General features: G+C 41.6%; 1 protein-coding gene across 2 annotated transcripts in view; it reads right to left on the reverse strand.

Annotated features, from left to right (window-relative positions):
- CNTNAP5 (contactin associated protein family member 5) overlaps window positions 1-19,681 on the reverse strand; it is a 798,355-nt gene that overhangs the window by 441,891 nt on the left and 336,783 nt on the right. For both annotated transcript variants that reach the window (XM_030326880.1, XM_030326879.1), the window contains exon 4: window positions 4,513-4,660. In XM_030326880.1, the coding sequence (XP_030182740.1) occupies window positions 4,513-4,660 (148 nt within the window). The remainder of the gene's footprint in view (window positions 1-4,512; window positions 4,661-19,681) is intronic.

A 19,681-nucleotide genomic window follows, 5' to 3' on the forward strand; every position in this document is an offset into this window, starting at 1 on the left:
GGATAACAGCTGATACACAGGAAGTAGGGCAGGAGACTTTAGAAGGGCAATTAAAGTGGACTTCTCTGGGGGCACTTGGGTGGCTCAGTCAGTTAAGCGTCTGACTCTTGATTTCTGCTCAGGCTATGATCTCATGGTTCCTGAGACTGAGCCCCACATAGGGCTTTATACCGACAGAGTGGAGCCTACTTTGGATTCTCTCTCTCTCTCTCTCTCTCTCTCTCTCTCTCTCTGCCCCTCCCCCACTCATGCACATGTGTTCTCTCCTTCTCTCTCTCTCAAAATAAATAAATAACATTTTAAGAAAAGTGGACTTCTCTGAAGAGGTGGCATCAGAATTGGAATTGCACTGGCTAAAGGAAGTAACTCTGTAAATTCTTGGAAAAGCTGTTCTGTGCCTAGGGAACAGAAAGTGCAAAGGCCCTGTGGTAGAAAAAGCCTGGCATGTTCCAGGAATAGCAAGATGGCCTCTAAGGGCTGGAAGAACTAAAAGGAATTTGAAGAGGTTGGCAAGGAACCTCCAATAAGAAATTCTACTTGCTGGAAAGGAGTCTCAATTTTATTTTAAGTGAAGTACGCAATTCTCTATAATATTTATAAGAATCACTTTGGCTACTGCCTCCCAAATAGGTTTGGGGAGACCGGGGCATAGAGCAGGAACTCCAGCTGGAAGGTGATTTAAATACACTGGGGGAGAAGAGACAGAGGCTGCAGCTCCAGAAGGCAAAAACATGTGGATTCAGGGCACGTTTTGGAGGAGAGAGCTGATGCAGCTACTGTGAACTTAAATAAGTTGCACGGGAGTGCCAGTTATGGGAAAGGAGGACTCAAGACTGCTTTCTGGGCTTTTGCTCTAGCAGGTGAACAAACAGTGGTGCCATTTACTGAGTTTGGGGAGATGTGAACAGGTGTTTGAGGGAATGGTAATCAGGAGTTGTATTTCTGCTCTATTCAATTTAGACTTTCACGAGGACATACCTAGCATATTGCCTATATAATTCTAGAGGTCAGGCCAGGAGATACAGATGTGAAAACGATCAGCGTATCCACAGTGTTTAAATTCATGGGACTCTGTAAATTCAGATGGGCTTGGGGTGTAGATGGAAAGAAGTTCTGAGACAGAGCCCTGAGATTGAGCACAGGTAGCTGGTGAGCCAGAAGGGAAAACCAGGTTTCTAAAAGGTAGAAATAGGTAACTGAACCAAATACTACTGAGAGGTTGAGTGAGGTGAGAAAAGGGAAGTGACCACTGGATTTGGTGATGTGGAGTTCTTCACTGGTGGTCTTTGCTGAAGTAGTTTCTGTGGGGTGTTTTGCATTAGATGATAGAGAGATAGAGAGATAGATAGGTATGTAGATAGATAGATAGATAGATAGATAGATAGATACAGATACAAATAGATACAGATACAGATACAAATAGATACAGATACAGATACAGATAGACTACACGGAACTGCTTACATGAGTGTGGGGGTCGCCCAGGCAAGTCCGAAATTCATCTGCAGGGCGGGCTGTCAGGAAGGGGAGGACGAAACTCGGGCAGGACCTGAAGCTACACTGTACAGGTAGAATGTCTTCTTCCTCAGGGAAACCTCAGTTCTGATCTTAAAATCTTTCGACTGACTGAATCTGGCCCACCCAGACATCAAGAATACTCTCCTTTCCCCAAAGCCCAGTGACTGCAGATGGTCACCACCTCCCAGCGACTCCTAGGTTAGTGTTTGGTTGGATCCTGGGACCCTGGCTAGCCAAGCAGACACCTGGAACGGAACACCACGTGTGTCCAGACCGCAGAGAATCAGGTGCAGTGTGCTGGGGTGTGAGGGGGTGGAGGTGCTAACCACACACAGACCTTGGAGAGAAGCTGTTCTGTGAAAAGCAAGGGAGAGAAGGAGTAGCTGCTAAGTAGGGCTAGTCAGCTTTTGTTGTATTCCTTTTGATAGCTTATAGAGCAAAGTCTTCTATGTACAGGAATGACCCAGTCAAAGGGAGGATGAGATGGTGTTGAAAGGGAAGACCATCCTCTGATCCAGAGGACACACAGAGACTTGTTTTCAGATAGAAATGAGAAATGAGGGATCGTCTGGGTGGGGCAGTCGTTAAGGAGGCGACTCCTGATTTCAGCACAGGCCATGACCTCGCTGTGTGTGAGATCGAGCCCCACTTCGGGCTCTGCACTGACAGAGCAGAGACTGATTGGACTCTCTCCCCCACCCCCGCATCTCTTTCTCTCCCTCAAAATAAATAAATGTTAAAAAAAAAAAAAAAAAAAAAAAGAAGTGAGAGGTGAATTCTTTTTTTTCCCCAAGGGAAAGCAAAAAAGCACCAGGACCAATGATTGGAAAGGACCGAGTGTTCAGCAGCTCCCCAAGGTGGCTAACATCCCATCACTCACAATAGGTACCAAAAGATAAGTTATCACTTGAGGGAATGCACTGAGTAGACATGGAGCCTACCTGGAGGGCAGACCCCGTAGGACTGGGCTTCCTCCAAATCAGGGACTGTGAGCCTGGTCAAGAATTGGGCTTTAGCAGATCTGTGGGCCTCCTAATATTATAGAAAAATCTGCTTATGAAAAAATGTCACTGTGGGTGCTCTTCTTAAGGGGATGTCCCTTGCTGCCATCAGAGTCTCAAAGGGGTCTGGCACTGGAAAAAGATGAATGTGTCCCTCCAAGGTCTCGTTCAACCCTCCAGTCTGCTCTTCAACTTGATGCGAGGAGTCTTTCTGTGTATGCATGCAGAACGATGTACATGAACAGCAAAGGAAAGCTGACTGGCTGACAGAAAACAATGAGGACGTGTTAAACAGTAATGGGATTGTTACCCCAAAATAGATGGCTGAAGTCATAACGTAGGTAACCTCTTTACTTCAGCATGAAAGTGTCACCTTTTTACTTAAAAATAAACCTCCAACTCTCTCTCTCTCTCTCTCAAAATATATAAATAAATAAACTTAACAAAAAATTACTTTAAAAAATCTTTTCTTTTTTTTAAAGAAAAGGGGCATCTGGGTGGCTCAGTTGGTTAAGCGTCCAACTCTTGGTTTCAGCTCAGGCCATGATCTCATGGTTTGTGAGTTCAAGCCCCACATCAGGCTCTGCACTGATGGTCCGGAGCCTGGTTGGGATTCTCTCTCTCTTCCTCTCTCTCTGCCTCCACCCCTCATTCTCTCTCTCTCTCAATAAATAAATAAATAAATAAATAAATAAATAAATAAATGTAACAAAAAAATACTTAAAAAAAGTTTTAAAATTAAACCTCCAAGTAGTGACACCTGTTATCAAGAGAAGAGGCAACAAGGGAATCCGGGCATGCCAGAGAACCTGGGATTGGAAGCATGTGCCCTTATGGACATTCTGTGCTGTGTTATGTAAGGGCTGAAGTGGAATGCAGTGTCTCCCTAGCCTAATGGTGTGCTGTTGATGTATCTGTTGTATAACATACTCTTTCTGGAAATGCTTGTTCAAGATAAAGACAGCCATTTCACAAGTAAATCCCCTCTGTGAAGAAATTTATTTTTACTAGATGCTCTTATGTCCATCGCTTCCCTAGGGAGCTTCTTAATACTCAGCTTTCCGGGTCCCTATGCCCAGAATCATAATCCAGTATGTACAGGACTTGGCTAGGCAAATGCATTTTTAAGGACCGCTCCAGATGATTCTGATACAGGCATTCAGTTGGCCATATTACAAAAAAACGGTACAAGCACATAACCCAATAGGCACTCTTATAACCAAAACCAGGATCTGTTGAATCATGTTAGTGGTAGCAATCACATGCGTTCATATATTAGGGGTCACTGGGTTTTAGTATATAAGCAGGAGATGTCACTGCTAAGGTAGAAAACTAATTTATGATGGCCTACTTTTAGTTTTAAATATAAAACTTGCAGAGGAGAATTATAGGAATGATTACATTTCCTGCGTAATTCTGACTGTATTCCAGAGCGATTGCCGGTTCTACCCATGGTTACCATATTCCTTATTTGCCAGCCACTTTTACATTCAAGAACAACTCACAGATGAATATTTGGCTAGCATAACTCCAGGCGAGAAGCACTCCCTGGGTTACATCAGGTTGGAATGCTCTTTTTCCTCCCCTTCTAGAACAAGTGAAGAGGGGGAACCTTTTTTCTTCACGGTGCTGAAGGAGGGGCGAATTTATCATACCTGTAATACCTCACTTCTGGGAAAGAATGGAGCCCAAATTCCTCTTCTACTTCAAGGACAAATGATGCTCACATTTCAAGAGCTCTTCACTTTGAACTCTGGGCTGTTGTTAAGCTCTTATCACGTTATCACTACCAAGCTGCTTCATCCCTAGACAGAAGAAGAGTTTTTCTAGCTCTGGGTTGAATTTTACATTTTCAAATGTGCAGAAGTTATTAAAGGCTTGAAAGAGTTTTGAAACAACCTGAGATTGCCATCACAATGTAGATAAGCTGGTAACCCTTGGGGGGGGTGGCGCTCACAACACATCAGCGTTGAGGGTGCGTGTCTACACTTACTATAGGAGCATCCGTAGACCTCCACCCTCATGCCAATCTTTCCACTTGGATTCCATTCCAGGGGCACGAAGCGAATGAAGCGGGCTCTCACTGAGTGCAGTAACTTATGGTGCATCACGCTGTCAGCATTCATGTTTCCTGCAAAGGTCTGCGGAGAGAAAAGGAGGCCCCGTGAGATTTGTGACACCATTGCATCTCCTTCCCATGCCGAGCTCAAAACACCTCACTGCAAATTCACATATGTTACTCCACTGAGTCTTTCCAAGAAAATCCTCAATTTCACAGATATGTCAAATAGAAACCGACTCCTGTGAAAATTCTTCATTATGTGCCTTTTTTTTTCAGAAATGCTATCCATTATTCTTTGAGGAACTCTCTCCCCCAAGGTTAGACATGACACCTGAAAGCTTCACAAAGTAAATAATACCATGACGTTCCAATATTTCTAATGCTCATAGTCCCTCCCTGTGGTAGAGGAGATAAGTGGCCATCTCCTCTTAGAAGGAAAAGGCTTTCGGGGCGCCTGGGTGGCGCAGTCGGTTAAGCGTCCGACTTCAGCCAGGTCACGATCTCGTGGTCCGGGAGTTCGAGCCCCGCGTCGGGCTCTGGGCTGATGGCTCAGAGCCTGGAGCCTGTTTCCGATTCTGTGTCTCCCTCTCTCTCTGCCCCTCCCCCGTTCATGCTCTGTCTCTCTCTGTCCCCCCAAAAAAAATAAATAAACGTTGAAAAAAAAAAAAAAAGAAGGAAAAGGCTTTCATTGAAGTAACTGTTACCATCAGTTGAGGCCAGTCACTATGCTAAGCACTTTCTATTATGATTATTACCATTTCACAGATTAAAAAAAAAATACCTGAAGCATAAAGAGAAAAAGGGTGAAGAAAAAAGAAATTTTTACATCATCCAATTGGTTAGGAATTGGTCTGAGATTCAATTCCATGGTCGTCCTATTCCAAAGCTTGTGGTTTTTCTACAGCCCCACACTCTTCAGCTATCGCCATGTCAATCGTTACTGGAGGGAGAAGGGGGGTTCGGACTCTTAGGACTCTTAGGTAACTCATTTTCTCAGGAAGTTGAAACAAAGGAGCACATAGTTTGGGAACTATTGGGCACACCAGAATTATGTCCTCTAGTCTTCATTTGGATGAGGGATTTCTGGAGTAAAAATTTTTCTGGAGATGGAATCCAAAGTCTCACACCCCATCTCTTTTCCCCATTGGGGTAGAATATACGTAACATAAACGTACCACTGAAACTTTAAAATTTTAAAGTGTATATTTTAGTGGCATTAAATACTTTCACACCATTGTGCAACCCTCACCACTAGCCATCTGGACAACTTTCTCATCACCCCAAGGTTCCCTAATCCTTAAGACGGTATGTCATCTAGCACATGGATTTGCTTGCTTCATTAAAAATCGTCATTTGCCTTCTTTTCTGATTCAAGTATTTGTAGATAAAGCATACGTGCTAATGTCCCATCAATGTCAATAAAAGGGAGATCCGCTAGTTTGTCAAGTGGCCAAAATGAACACCAAGTAAAGTATCTTATGTAAACAATGGAAGTGAATCCATTTTCAAAGATCCAGTCTGAACCTTGTCTGTATCCTCACCACAGCTGTGAACACTCAGACATTCTGCAACACATAATACACCCAGGGGCTACTAACTCTGACATGAAGCAATTGATAGTGTCACTATTACGCAGCACAAAGTGGCTTACTGAAGAATGGATACATTCACTTCCTAATTTGCAGCTACACCTGCAACAAAATTCTCATGTAACGGAATGACTTAGTGGAGAGGAATTCCTCAAGATTCAAATCCAACATCCAGGCCACAGATTTATGCAAGGTTGTACCATTTTTTCTTCGTGCAAATAAGAATGACTCTACTTGGCAGGCTGGCTCTTCCACACGTCCTGCTCCCAACTTTACAACTGGTACAGGTATAAACCTTCTTCAGTCCCTTGTTCACTTAGAAAGGATCTTTCCCAGGGCACCCGGGTGGCTCAGTCGGTTAAGCATCCGACTTCAGCTCAGGTCATGATCTCACAGTTCGTGGGTTAGAGCCCCGTGTAGGGCTCTGTGCTGACAACTCAGAGCCTGGAGCCTGTTTCTCCCTAGAGAATCTCCCTAGAGATTCTGTGTCTCCCTCTCTCTCTGCCCTTCCCCCACTCACGCTCTGTCTCCCTCTGTCTCAAAAATAAAGATTAAAAAAAAGAAAGGAATTTTCCCTATAGAGTTTAGAGTTTTTGGTTTCCATTTTTAATATGTTTTTGTCCATACTTCTCTGATATATATGTTCATACATGTTGTATATCTTGGGGAGAGGTACTGGTGGTTTCTGATTGTCCTGGATAGAATTAAGGTATTTCATGGTTTTCTACAACCTAACTGGGGAGTTTCCATTCAGTAATCTGGACTCCCTCTTACTCATGGATGCTACAACCCACCTCCCAGGCACATAAAGGCCCTGGGTCTATAGTATCTCTATCTAACCCAAACTTTCAATAAAATCTTTCTTACACTGAGGACAATGGGGTGCCCCCTCCAGAGTTCTATGTAATATATAGACCAAATATATCTTAAGCTAACGTTTAAATCCTGGTTGTATAATTCTAGATATAAGATTTATTTTGTGAACCTGAAATCCTTTATAGGATCCCTTAACTCATGTACTAAGTGCTCTGATGACGGGATCTTGGATTCTCATCAAAAAAGGGCACATCTTGGAAAGATTGTGTAACATTAGGCAAGCGACTTAATCTTTCTGAGTCTCTCTGTCATGATCTGAACATCTCACGGTCCCAGAGCTATATAATTTGTAGTTTCATAGCCTCATAGGCTCATGCCAGAGGAGACCCAAGGTCTCAAAGTTTGAGATCTCAAAGTATGCAGTGCATGGTCCCAGGACCCTCTTGGAGCTAAGAGGCTAACATTAACTTGGGAATACTTAAAGCTGGAGGCGGACTGAGTCTAAAGGAAGCTTCAGCCAAATTCTCACCAAGTTCACTAGTTCAACTTCTGACAAGATCAAAAGTAATCATCATATAGCAATGCAGGAAGTTGCAGGCTAGAAAGAAAAGCAAAAAAATGTCTTCTTCCTCTTCCAGTGCTTGAATTCCAAGGCCCTATTAGATTCATTAAAGCTATCACTCACCCCAAGTCAGCTCAACTGCTAAAGATACCTGGACAGCATTAAGGGTGACAGCTGACTTTTCATGAGAAATGTTAGAGACCAACTAATGCTGAAAGTAGGATACCATTAACCTAGCATTCTTTTGTTTTAAGTTTATTTATTTTGAGAAAGTAAAGAGAGCAGAGACAGAGGGAGAGAGAGAATCCAAAGTAGGCTCCACACCGTTAGTGCAGAACCCAATGCCGGGCTCAAACTCACGAACTGTAAGACCAAGACCTGAGCCAAAATCAAAAGTTGAACACTTAAGCCACCCAGGTGCCCCTCAACTTAACATTCTATACCCAGCAAAAATAGCTTCCAGCTCTGAAGAAAAAATAAACATAGTTTCATTTAAACAAAAGCTGAGATAATTTATTACCAATAGACCTCCACTGCTAAGAATTGCTACTTAAGTAATTCTATCTAAAGAAATTGATACAAGATAGAATTTTCTCTTTTTTAAATTAATTTGTTTATTTTTGAGAGAAAGAGAGAGAACACGCACCTGCAAGTGCTTGAGTAGGGGAGAGGCAGAGAGAAGGAAAGAGAGAATCTCAAGCAGGCTCCATGCTGCACAGTCAGTGTGGAGCCCAATGCAGGGCTCAAACTCATGAATTGTGATATCATGACCAGATGTGAAATCAAGAGTTAGACGCTTAACCAACTGAACCAACCAGGTGCCCCAAAGACAGAATTTTCAATGTGCAGGAAGGAATTAAGGATACTCAAAGGGTTAAATGTGTGAGTAAGAATAAAAGACTAGATTTCTTTCTTTTCCTAAAAATTGTAAAGTCAATTCACACTTTAGAGGAAAACTAAAAATACATTGTGAGATTTATAACATATATAGAAGAAAACATATGTCAACAAAGCTGCATAGAATGGGATACAGGATAAATAGAATTACACTAGTTCAAGGCTGCACACTGTATATAAACTGATATATTAGCAATTTTATATAAATTATAAGTTAAAGATGCACAAAAATAAACCAAAAAGGTATAGCCACAAAGCCAATAAAAGAGAAAGGATGGAATAATAATAATAATAATAATAATAATAATAATATAAGAACAACAAACCTGATCCCAGTTTAACACAAAATAAGATAGGAAATGAGAAACAAAGGAATAAATCACAGACAAGAAAAAAAAAAAAAAAAAAAGGTAAACTTAAACTTTACCAAACTGGTGATTACATTAAAAGAAAAATGATTAAAACTCCAGTGAAAAGTTAGAAATTGTCGGGCTGATGGAATAAGTGTGTGTGAGGAAGAAGCCAGTAAGGATGTAGAATATTCAAACAGTGAAACTGGCCTAATTAATGTTCACAGAACATGGAACAATGACAGGTTAAATACATTGTTTTCAAGTGCACACATAGGACATTCACTAAGAGGGACCCTATCATATATGGTAAAAAAAATCATATGGCTTGTTTTCTGACCACAATTAAGTTGTCATAATAATAACTTATTTAGGAAACCCTCAAATGTTTGGAAGTTATTCAACACACTTCTAAATGACTCATAGGTCAAAGAAGAAATCAAAATGGAATTTAGAAAATAGTTCTAATTGAATGATGATAAGAACACTGTACCAACATTTCTGGAACATAGCCAAAGCAGCCCTTAGAAGAAAATGGATGGTTACAAATGCCTTTTTTTTTTACATGAGAAGGAAGAAGTAAAGTTAAAAATCTATATTTCCATCCCAAGAAGATAAAAAACTAGTAAATCTGAACTCAGAATGTTATACTCAGCAATAAAAAATAACCAACAACACCTGCTCCAATACGTGTGTTGGGCAAAAGTAGCTAGCCATCAGGAGTGCATACTACACGATTCTATGTATATGAAGTTCTAGAAGGGGCAGAACTAAGCTCTGAGGATGGAAATCACATCAGCAATTTTCTCGATGATGGGAGACAGAAAATGACCACAAAGAATATCCATCAATTCATCTGAACATAACGTCCACACAAGGTAGAAAATCTGCATGATCTTCATTTTAAAGATGAGACAACTTGATTTTGGAGAGCCTAAATTGAATCATAAATTATAAATCAAGAAATTATCAAATTGAGACTGGATTATAGAGACTCTGATTAAAGTCCGGTGGCCCTCTGATTGCATTCTCATTATTGCCCATATACATCGGGTTTCTGAAACCAAATCATGGCTGTGCACAATGAGAGCTACCAGGTTTGAGGGTCTGCTCCACGCCAGGCACTTGCTAGGCCCTCCGTATAATTTTAGTTCACTCTGTTTACCTCAAGAAGGTTTAGCCAGCTTCCTCACTAAAGGAGGCTCCCCCCGCTCCCCCGCACACGTACATTTCAACTTTCCAAAGTTGTGCCACATCTTACAATTGTGCTGCCAGTCGACAAGGGATTCCCCACCTCACTGGCAGACTTTGGGAATCAGGTTAATTTGGGGCAACAGTATCCATACTGTTTCTCACAAGTTTGTTTGGTTCTCACCCCACATCAACCAACAGTATACTGAATCTGGGCACAGGCCTTTTACTGTTGTCGTGGGATAAGTGGCATAATTTTATTATAAAATATCATGCATATTGTTCTTTTCAAAAAATGTTTATTTATTTATTTTTAGAGAGAAAAAGAGAGAGGGGAGGAGGGACAGAGAAAGAGGGAGAGAGAATCTCAAGCACTGTCAGCACAGACCCCACGGTCGGGCTCCATCTCATGAACCATGAGATCATGACTTGAGCCAAAATCAAGAGTCAGATGCTGAACCTACTGACTCAAGAGTCAGAGCCACCCAGGAACCCCTCATGCATATGGTTCTTGAGGCTGTTCATTGATTTGGTCCCTACATAAGAACATAGTGCATAAGCTCATCTTTCTTCTCCCATATCATCCCCCCATAGTTCAAGAAGTGTAACAACCACAGAAGGTGAGTTCATGTGCGCTCATAAGAGAAACAACTACCTAGAAGGGGACTCACAGGAGGAGCATGTAGGAGAACACACAAGAAAACGAGAGTTTCAGAGTCAGCATTCAGCTCCTTCCCCTTACACATTCATTCCTTGTCACTACACAACGTTTTGGCTTATGAAAGGAAGACCCTTTGCTCATGATGAAAGTGCTGATACTCTTTTTATTCTTTACTAGGCAGCTAATGGAGTAGGCACAAACTATGAGGCTAAGACGGGATGGTCACTGGCACTTACCCATGGAGAGTGAACGGGTCTGGGCTCGCTGCTACCCAAGCAACTCACTTGGCTGTAACAAATACATCACATTGTGCCAAACCCACTGATGGCTCTGACTGGCAGCGAGACTGCAAGCATCCAGGTGCCGCGGGGAAGATGTCATTAATTTGCCTAACTGCAGTGTGGGCAATAAATAACAGGTGCAGCAACCAAATTCTGCCTCCGTAACCTTGACAGGGAATATCAGGAATTCTCAGGGAGACCTATTTCAAGTCTGGTGCTCTGCCAAACTCCATGCTGCCTAAGGGTCTGTTTTAAAAGAAGCAGTAGAGTGGGAGAGAAAGGATACGAGCTGTGAGTGCTAATCCTAACCACCTTGCTGATTCGCTCTGTCGTCCCTTGCAAAGCACAAGGACTGTAGTTCCTTTGGGGATATGGGCTGTATCTTATTTTAAACCAGAATGTCTAGTGCACGGAACGTGGTATTTCTTCAAGGTATGTTGAAATGGCATTCGGCAACCCAAACCAAATCTGTGCACTGTAGTTATTTCAAAATCAGTGAATTTCAAACAGCATCTTAACTTCGCTCACACTGGTATTAGTAAGTTGCTGAATCACTGAGTGAATGAATAAGCAAAGGAACACAACTTTTCTGACTCTTGGTTTTCTCACCAGGAGAACCGTGAAAATAAAATCTCCAAGGCAGTGGCGAAACTTACATTAAATACTACATGCAAATGATATTGCACATAATAGATTCTCACAAACCACACAATACTCTCACAGAGAGACAGAAAGACAGAAATTCCAATAGCTAGTTCCTGTGTAAAAATATCTTTGTGTGAGAGCATATTCTGAAGCAGTGACTTACTAACACCCTCAAGCCCCATGCAAGGCATTTGTCAATCATACTTACATTTTCTGAATGACATTCAAAGGGTTCTCCCAGAAAAAGAGTACAAACTAAAGCTAAGGAAGGACTAGCAGCCCAGAGCTAATTAGAAATACATTTTTTTTCTTATTTAATAAGATACATTTAATAAGGCACAGGGTAATTAACATGCAAACTGCGGAGTTAAAACTAAAATTGATACACCCATTCAGGCTTTGAAGTTCCAAACTGCTCTGCAGGTGTATGTGCTGAAATGGATTTCAGACAGGCACATATACAAAAGAAAATGAGAGGTAAGTGTTAGGAACTAGACACTATTGGTGGGAGACAGGAATTCTGTTTCTTACCATTTATTTGCTGTTTTTATATATTGTTTTTTATTTGAGTATAATTGATACCCAGCATCACATTAGTTTCAGGTGTACAACATAGTGATCTGACAAGTTCATAAGTTATGGCACGTTCACCCCAAGTGTAGCTACCACCTGTCACCATACCTCACTATTACAGTATCATTGACCATATTCCTTAAGTGACAAATTTTAGGGGTATAAAAAGGAGAATTAGACTACTGAATTCTTTTTTTATTCTACTCCTGTTTGTAGGAAAAGTGTCCATTACACCATTATATCCTTATAAGAGCAGATGTGGTATATCTACTTGCAATTTCATAAGAGCAATTACTTAATTGGGCTAGAAAGCCACCCTGAATTTGATAACTGCATAAGAACAACTCCACCTCTGTCGCTTGATCCTGATAGTTGGCAAAGAGGAAAACCAATCCATGGCACTGTCCTCCTTTGCCAGTACAGTCTCCAGAGTAGGAGAACAGTTCAAGGATTGAGCGCAATAGTAGAGGAAAACTGTCACTCCCACTTGACCTTGATCACAAGTGGAGTAGGGTTCTCAGGTCAAGCCCTGCTAGTAACCATCACGCACTCATGTTCTGTTCCCTTCTCTTAGTAATGACATGTTCTTATTTTTTTCCAGTTCGTGACTGTATCACTGAAGAGATATTTGCTTCCTCCTCTGTTTCTGGAAGTAGAAGTGCCCTCCAGCTTGAGGTATGAGTGCTTCCTCATTCCCACCCCAGCCCTGACACAACCTTTGTCAGACATGTGCTCTCATGCAGTCAATGGCCAATTGTCATTTTGCTCCTAGTCTCCCTGTCCTGACCTTAACTGTCAGTCATCTGCTTGAAAGGATGGTTACTGTGGTTATTGTGTGGCCAGTTGAGAAAACGGAATCCTATGTGAAGTCATAATACTGGCCACTTTATTATTTTTTTATTAATTTATTTATTTTTGAGAGAGACAGACAGAGTGCAAGCTGGGGAGAGGCAGAGAGAGAGAGAAGCACAGAATCTGAAGCAGGCTCCAGGCTCTGAGCTGTCAGCACAGAGCGTGATGCAGGACTTGAACCTATGAACTGTGAGATCATGACCTGAGCTGAAGTCGGACTTTTAACTGACTGAGCCACCCAGGCACTCCTTGATCACTTTAGCATTAAATTAACCATATTAAAGTTATTTAATATGGGTAATCCCATCAGGTATAAAGTCTCCAAACAAACTTAACCCATCACATGCATTCTGGCTTATTCCAGAGTAAGCCAGAGATAGTGAGGGAAATAGTGAGACTTGCCAGCATAAGTTAGTGAGTAACTTACAAAGATTAAAGGCCTTCAATTAAATGCCTCTCCCACTGGAGGCACCAGTGCCCTCAGAAACCAGTACCCATCCCTAGGCAGAAAAACTGGCTTCTCATAGATACAGCAGACCATGACCGTGGCATCTGGATATCTACCTCCACTTTCTCCTTCAAAAGTGATTAATTCTATATCCATTTCCTCATCTTCCCCCTAGTCTGATGAACCAGTGTGTTCCTCTGTAATCTACTTGAATTAAAACAATCCCATCAATATCTCAAGTACAAAAAGAATTAATTCATTGAATGTCAACAGTTACAAGCGCTAGGAGAGGAAATTGCTAAAGTTATGTTAAAGTAGAAGTTGAAGGAAGGGCTCTCAAATGGTCACTGGCCTCTGCCCATTTACAGCTTTAACAAATCATCATTGATTTAAAGGAAGTTTCCAAGTTAAGTTGCTCAAAACTGTCCCTAGACCAATATGAACCTTATGCACACAATTAGGCTATCAGCATCGTTATGACAATTATTGATCTAGGTCACATTTTACTAGAAAATTAAGTAAGATCAACTAATAATGTGGAAATAAGATATATTAACCCACAGCTAAATAATAGAAATGTGGTATTTTGTCTACCAGAGTGGATGATCCAGAACCCTAATTATTCTTGAGGACACTATGCATGTACAGATAAATATTTGTTTAAAAATATGTATTTATATGAGACACCAAATTCCTCCATTGTCATTGCTGTGTTTGTTCAGAGGTTCCGATTGTTGTGTGACTTCTGCTGCGTTAAGTATAATGGGTAATAAAGTGATTGTTGACAACACTGTCATATATTTACGTTTCCATCTCTTGTGCTAAGAGCTATAACACCATCATGTATGGCAGCTTGACCATATGGTGCACAACTGGAGAAGATTGAAACACCCACTTAGCAAAATCAGACTTTTCAGACTCCACTAAAGCAAAAAGAAACAATTCTTTTGCCCTCTTCTGATTTCTGGAAAAGAAAGACAAAGCTTTCTGAACTTCCTGGTTCATGAAATGGAGAACTGAGCATGGGGGTTGCCAGGAGGGCCTGGTCTTCTATTACAGGATCCAGACAGAAGAGACCCTACAGTAAGGACCTGGTCCAGAGCTAGAAAGAGATTACCCGATACATCCAGGGTAAAGTCATGGGGCAAAGGGAATAATGAATACCAAGATGGAAAGACTGTTGAGCTTTTCTGCCCATTTATGTGCACTGCAGTCTTTTGTAGGGGCTCTTACCAACTCCTTTTCCCTTCCCAGTACAACCCACCCTCCTATCTTGCTTTATTTTCCTTCCTAAACTCATCTTGCTTTACTTCTTTGTCTCTCTCCTTGCACTGTGAGCTCCAAGAGAGCAGGGACTTCTGGAATGACAGGTGAGGCCCGGAAAGATTTGCTGAATAAAGGAACGATACACATTTTTTCCCCTAAATTGTTCCATTATGGAACCCTGCTCTTTTTTCCATGGAACATCTTAAAAGAATGTTGCACTATAGAAATATGCACGAAGCATCACCCTGAGAGAATTTCATGTTCATACCTTTTGGTGGACAAACCAAAGATAGAAGTTTTAAGACATTTTCTCAAGGAAGGACAATTAGTTGAAGGGAGAATTGAAGCAATATTACGTATAGGAGTTCCTTCTACCATTATGGCTGACTTTCATGCTCTTAATTCCTTGACTAGAGCATTTCAGAGAAGCAAATAGAGAGGGAAGTTTCAATCTGTATAGTTAAGAAAGCCTAAGCTATCCAGCCTATCAAAAACTACCCGAGGGAGAAGTATCACAAGGAGAAAGTGGGCAACATACACTGTCCACATTTCTTCCTTCATTCTATTCTGTGCCTGTGATGGTTCAATTGTTCACCTCACAAACTATATGAAGACCGTGGAGGGGCGCCTGGGTGGCGCAGTCGGTTAGGCGTCCGACTTCAGCCAGGTCACGATCTTGCGGTCCGTGAGTTCGAGCCCCGCGTCAGGCTCTGGGCTGATGGCTCAGAGCCTGGAGCCTGTTCCGATTCTGTGTCTCCCTCTCTCTCTGCCCCTCCCTCGTTCATGCTCTGTCTCTCTCTGTCCCAAAAATAAATAAAAACGTTGAAAAAAAAAAAAAAAAAGACTGTGGATGTGGTTCCCACTGTCCTTTACGTTTAACTGGCCAGAGAACAGGCTAGGTCCTACGAGGGCCAAGTGAGGACTAAAGGGTTCTAGGATGTTCTTACCATTATTTCCTCCACAGTGCTTTATGGGCTCACTTCCAAATAGCAATGTCTATACCAGCTGATAAGCTCCAATTCACCTGTCATGTAGCTGATTTTCTCCTAAAGATAATTTAACCTTGCTGAATAGAAACCTTTGAGGAGACAGCAGATTTCTCTGGAAATAGGAGCATGGAAGCAGTCAACACATGTCTTTTTTTTTTTTTTTCCTTCATTCGTTTTCCTGAGATTTGGATCTCAAACCAGCACTCTGAAGAGAAGGTGTTAGCTCATTGTCAGCCTTTGGCAAAACCATATAATAGGCCAAGTTTATCATGATCTACTTCTCTTATCCTTTCCTCCTTTGTTCCATTTCTGCTCTTAGCTGACTTTTAGCTATTTTCTGTCAAATTTTTAGTAGCTCAAGCAATGACTCTAGGAAACATCAGAATTTCCTTTTTTATTTTCAGTTTTATTGGGAAATAATTGACATGCATCAATGTGTAAGTTTAAGGTGTACAGAATGATGTTTTGATTTACATAGATTGTGAAATGATTCCCACAATAGGTTTCGTTAATATTCATCATATTGCATATAAATGCAATAAAAAGAAAAGGAAATGAGTTCTCCTTATGATGTAAACTCTTAGGGTTCACTCTCAACAACTTTCCTATAACATCACGTAGCTATGTTAGCTACGGGCATCATTATGTTGTAGATGACATCCCCAGTAGTCATTTACCTGATAACTGGACATTTGTAGCTTCTGACCACTTTCCTTCAGTCCCCTTCCCCCACACCTTCTTTCTCCATTCATTTCCCAATGGACCCTCAGGTTGTTTCCATGTTTTGGCTAATTGTACATAATGCTGGGCTTTAGCTCATTGTCATGAGGGTGCAGATATCTTTGTTTATATCAGCGTTTTCATTTCCTTTGGATATATTCCAAGAGTGGGACTGATGGACCATATGATGATGCTATTTCTAATCATTTGATGATCCTCCAAACTGTTTTCCATCATGGCTGCACCAATTTACAATCCCACCAACAGCTCACCAGGATTCCCTTTTCTCCCCACCCTCACCACCACTAGTTACCTCTTGTCCTTTCAATGATGGACATTCTAACAGGTGTGAGGTGACATCTCGCTGTGGATGACAGTTTTAAAAGGGACCCTTGAAGTACAATGAAGGAGGAAGAAAGGAAGAAAAACTTGCATGCAAAAATATTTCACTTCTGCTGACAGTATGGCTGGTAACTTGAAATAAAATACCTGGATATTTGCTGCAACCTCTGAGCTGTGGCCGTGAGTAAAGGAGAACTCAGGAAACATCTGGCGGAAGGTTCATTTCTTTCTTTCTCTGCACTACCTTCATCATCTCTTCCCTGGATGACTGTAACAGCCACCAGATAATCTTTTTCTCTCTGGTCTTACTCCATTTCATCAATCTTACAAGAGGGTATATTAGCTTCAAAATCAAGGAGAAATTTCTAGTATGCCCTACAAAAGCCCTCTGTTTTCCAAACCATCTCCTGCTTCTTCTTTCCCTACAGGGCCCTTCTACCATATCGCACTGCTTGAGGTTCGCTCAAAAACACCTGCAAACTCCTTCTTTCAGGATCTTCTCTGTTGTGCTCTTCCCAAACTCTTTGTTTAAATTGGTGACACCCCCCCCCTTATTTATTCCTACAGTCTCCATCTTGGCCACACATCAGCAGCAGGGCTGGAACATGTGCATTAGAGCGGTCTCCTATAGACTGCAATCACCTTGAGGACCTACACCCTGATCATTTCCTGTCTCTAGCACCTGATACATGGGGGGTAGGGGGTGGAGGGGGGGTAATACATACCATTTTCATTCCACATTTCATGTATTATCCCTGAGCCCTCTGTAGGAAGAGTTATTGGTTCCTTGGCTGCATGACACAGTTTGAAGCTGCTGGACTTTGGGTGGAGGCACCCTCGAAAATCACTTCCTACCATTATTTCATACATAGCCAAAGGCCACTTATTCTGACTTTCAGAACCTTGGTTTCTTTATCTATTAAATGGGAGTAATAAGACATACAGAAGGAATTTTATATATATATATATATATATATATATATATATATATATATATATCTCAAAGCTTTCTTTTTCCAAAAAAAGATTCTCTAGAACTATAAATGGATGGCCCGCTCTCCAATAATGTGCACCAGTGGCTTCTACTGCTAACGTGAACCATCCTTCCAGCTGCTGCCATGTATAAATACCAGGGAAGTCTGCATACTCCAGATTGAATGCAGAGAATTAAACTTGGATAATGCCTTTGTACCTCACTGTGTCAAGCAACACTCAGGCGCTGTTCATACTCTGCTTCATCCTCAAATTTAAATAGCGATTTTCAGACTACCTAGCTTGACAATTCTACACTTGGTCTGATTTCATTGGTGATGGTGTCTGAACCAAGTCAAACAGGCGTTTTGAGTGCCTCTGCATGGTGAGCTGATCTTACTCTGTTTCCTGATACTTCTATCTCACAATTCCTGAATGCTCTGTAAACTAGGCTATTCACTGTCACTGGCCACAGATATTACATGGAAGTTTGTTTCGGTACCTTTGTGCTATGCATTTGCATAGCATTTCAGTGTAGAGTTAGGACGACAGACTCCGGATCATGTGCCTAAGTTTAAATCCTTACTAAGTTTGAGAACTTGGATGAGTACTCAACTTTTCTGTACTAATATTTGCCCAAGTTTAAAATGAGGATAAGAGAACATTCCCTTGGGATTGTTGGGTTGAGTGTGTGTGCGTGTGTGTCTGTGTGTGCACGCACACGCAGGAATGTCTGTGTGTAAATTTGTTAACACGCATGCATGTGTCTCCTATTTCATGCCAGAATTATCATAAGTAATATATACATTCATATATATGGCTTGGATATTGCTTAGAATAGTTCTTGCGTGACATATGAAGTTCTGGCATAAAGTTCTACCTGTATAATTATTAACTCTTATTATTGTTGGTTCTACATGTTTAGTTAGATCATATTTACTGTTGAGCCCATGTCAAAAGTTAATTCCTTTACTAAACAAACCCTAACTCCCCATGCAAAAGGGGGAGGGGAGCTCACACTTATTGGATGTGGATTACGATCCAGGCACGCATTCTCGCATCAGGCCTTACCCCATCCCACGTTATTTCCAGGCATTTTGGAGACTGAGACTTAGAGGTCTGCGGAGTCCCGGATGGTGGAGCTGGGATGCAAGTGCTGGGTTGCCCATCAGTCCAAGCCTCCACTGTCCCCCACCCACAGTCACTTTTCAGGAACCACACAGTCTCCCTCTCCTGGGAACTATAACAGTATGCTATTACTAACTGTCAGGGAACTTAACACTTTGTATTTTGTATCATAGTGATGCGTGTGCAAACCTGACTTTTACTATGAAAGAATGAACATTTTTCAGTGCAGGATTTCAAATAGAATTCCCTCTGATAACCTCCACGCTTGCGAGGTATCATGTGTATGTGCTTAAAGCTTGACTTTATGCAGCACACACCCAGCCCCTCCCTCTTTCCATCTTTGTTCAGCCCTTTGCTTTATCAATGGGCATGTTTGTTTCTTCTGTTAGAGTCTACATTCCTTGAGTGAACTTAATTTGGGGCCGACTCTTTCACTCTGGCATGTACGATGGGTAATGTCCAAAGTATTTTAATATTCAAGTTAAAAAACTGTTAAGTAAATAACCGCTATGACAAGGGGTGTTGACATTTTCATGGGATTTTAAGCCTAAATCTGAGTTTGACTACATTCTCGTGGAGTGCAGGCAGAATGCATGATTCTTGGGGGGCAGGGGTGCAGTCCAAAGGAAGGGGGACATTCAATCCAATGGAGTGCAGTCTTGTCTCCATCACAAGGGAGCCCCCATACATTAGTTACTTCACCTCTCTGTGCCTTTGCCTCCTCCCCTGTAAAATGGGGATGGTGACAGTGTGTGCGTCACAGGGCTGTTGGAAGGATAAAAGACAATGGTACATGTAAAATACACAGCAGTCCTGCA

The sequence above is a fragment of the Lynx canadensis genome, chromosome C1, assembly GCF_007474595.2.
Source record: "Lynx canadensis isolate LIC74 chromosome C1, mLynCan4.pri.v2, whole genome shotgun sequence".
Lineage (NCBI taxonomy): Eukaryota > Metazoa > Chordata > Mammalia > Carnivora > Felidae > Lynx > Lynx canadensis.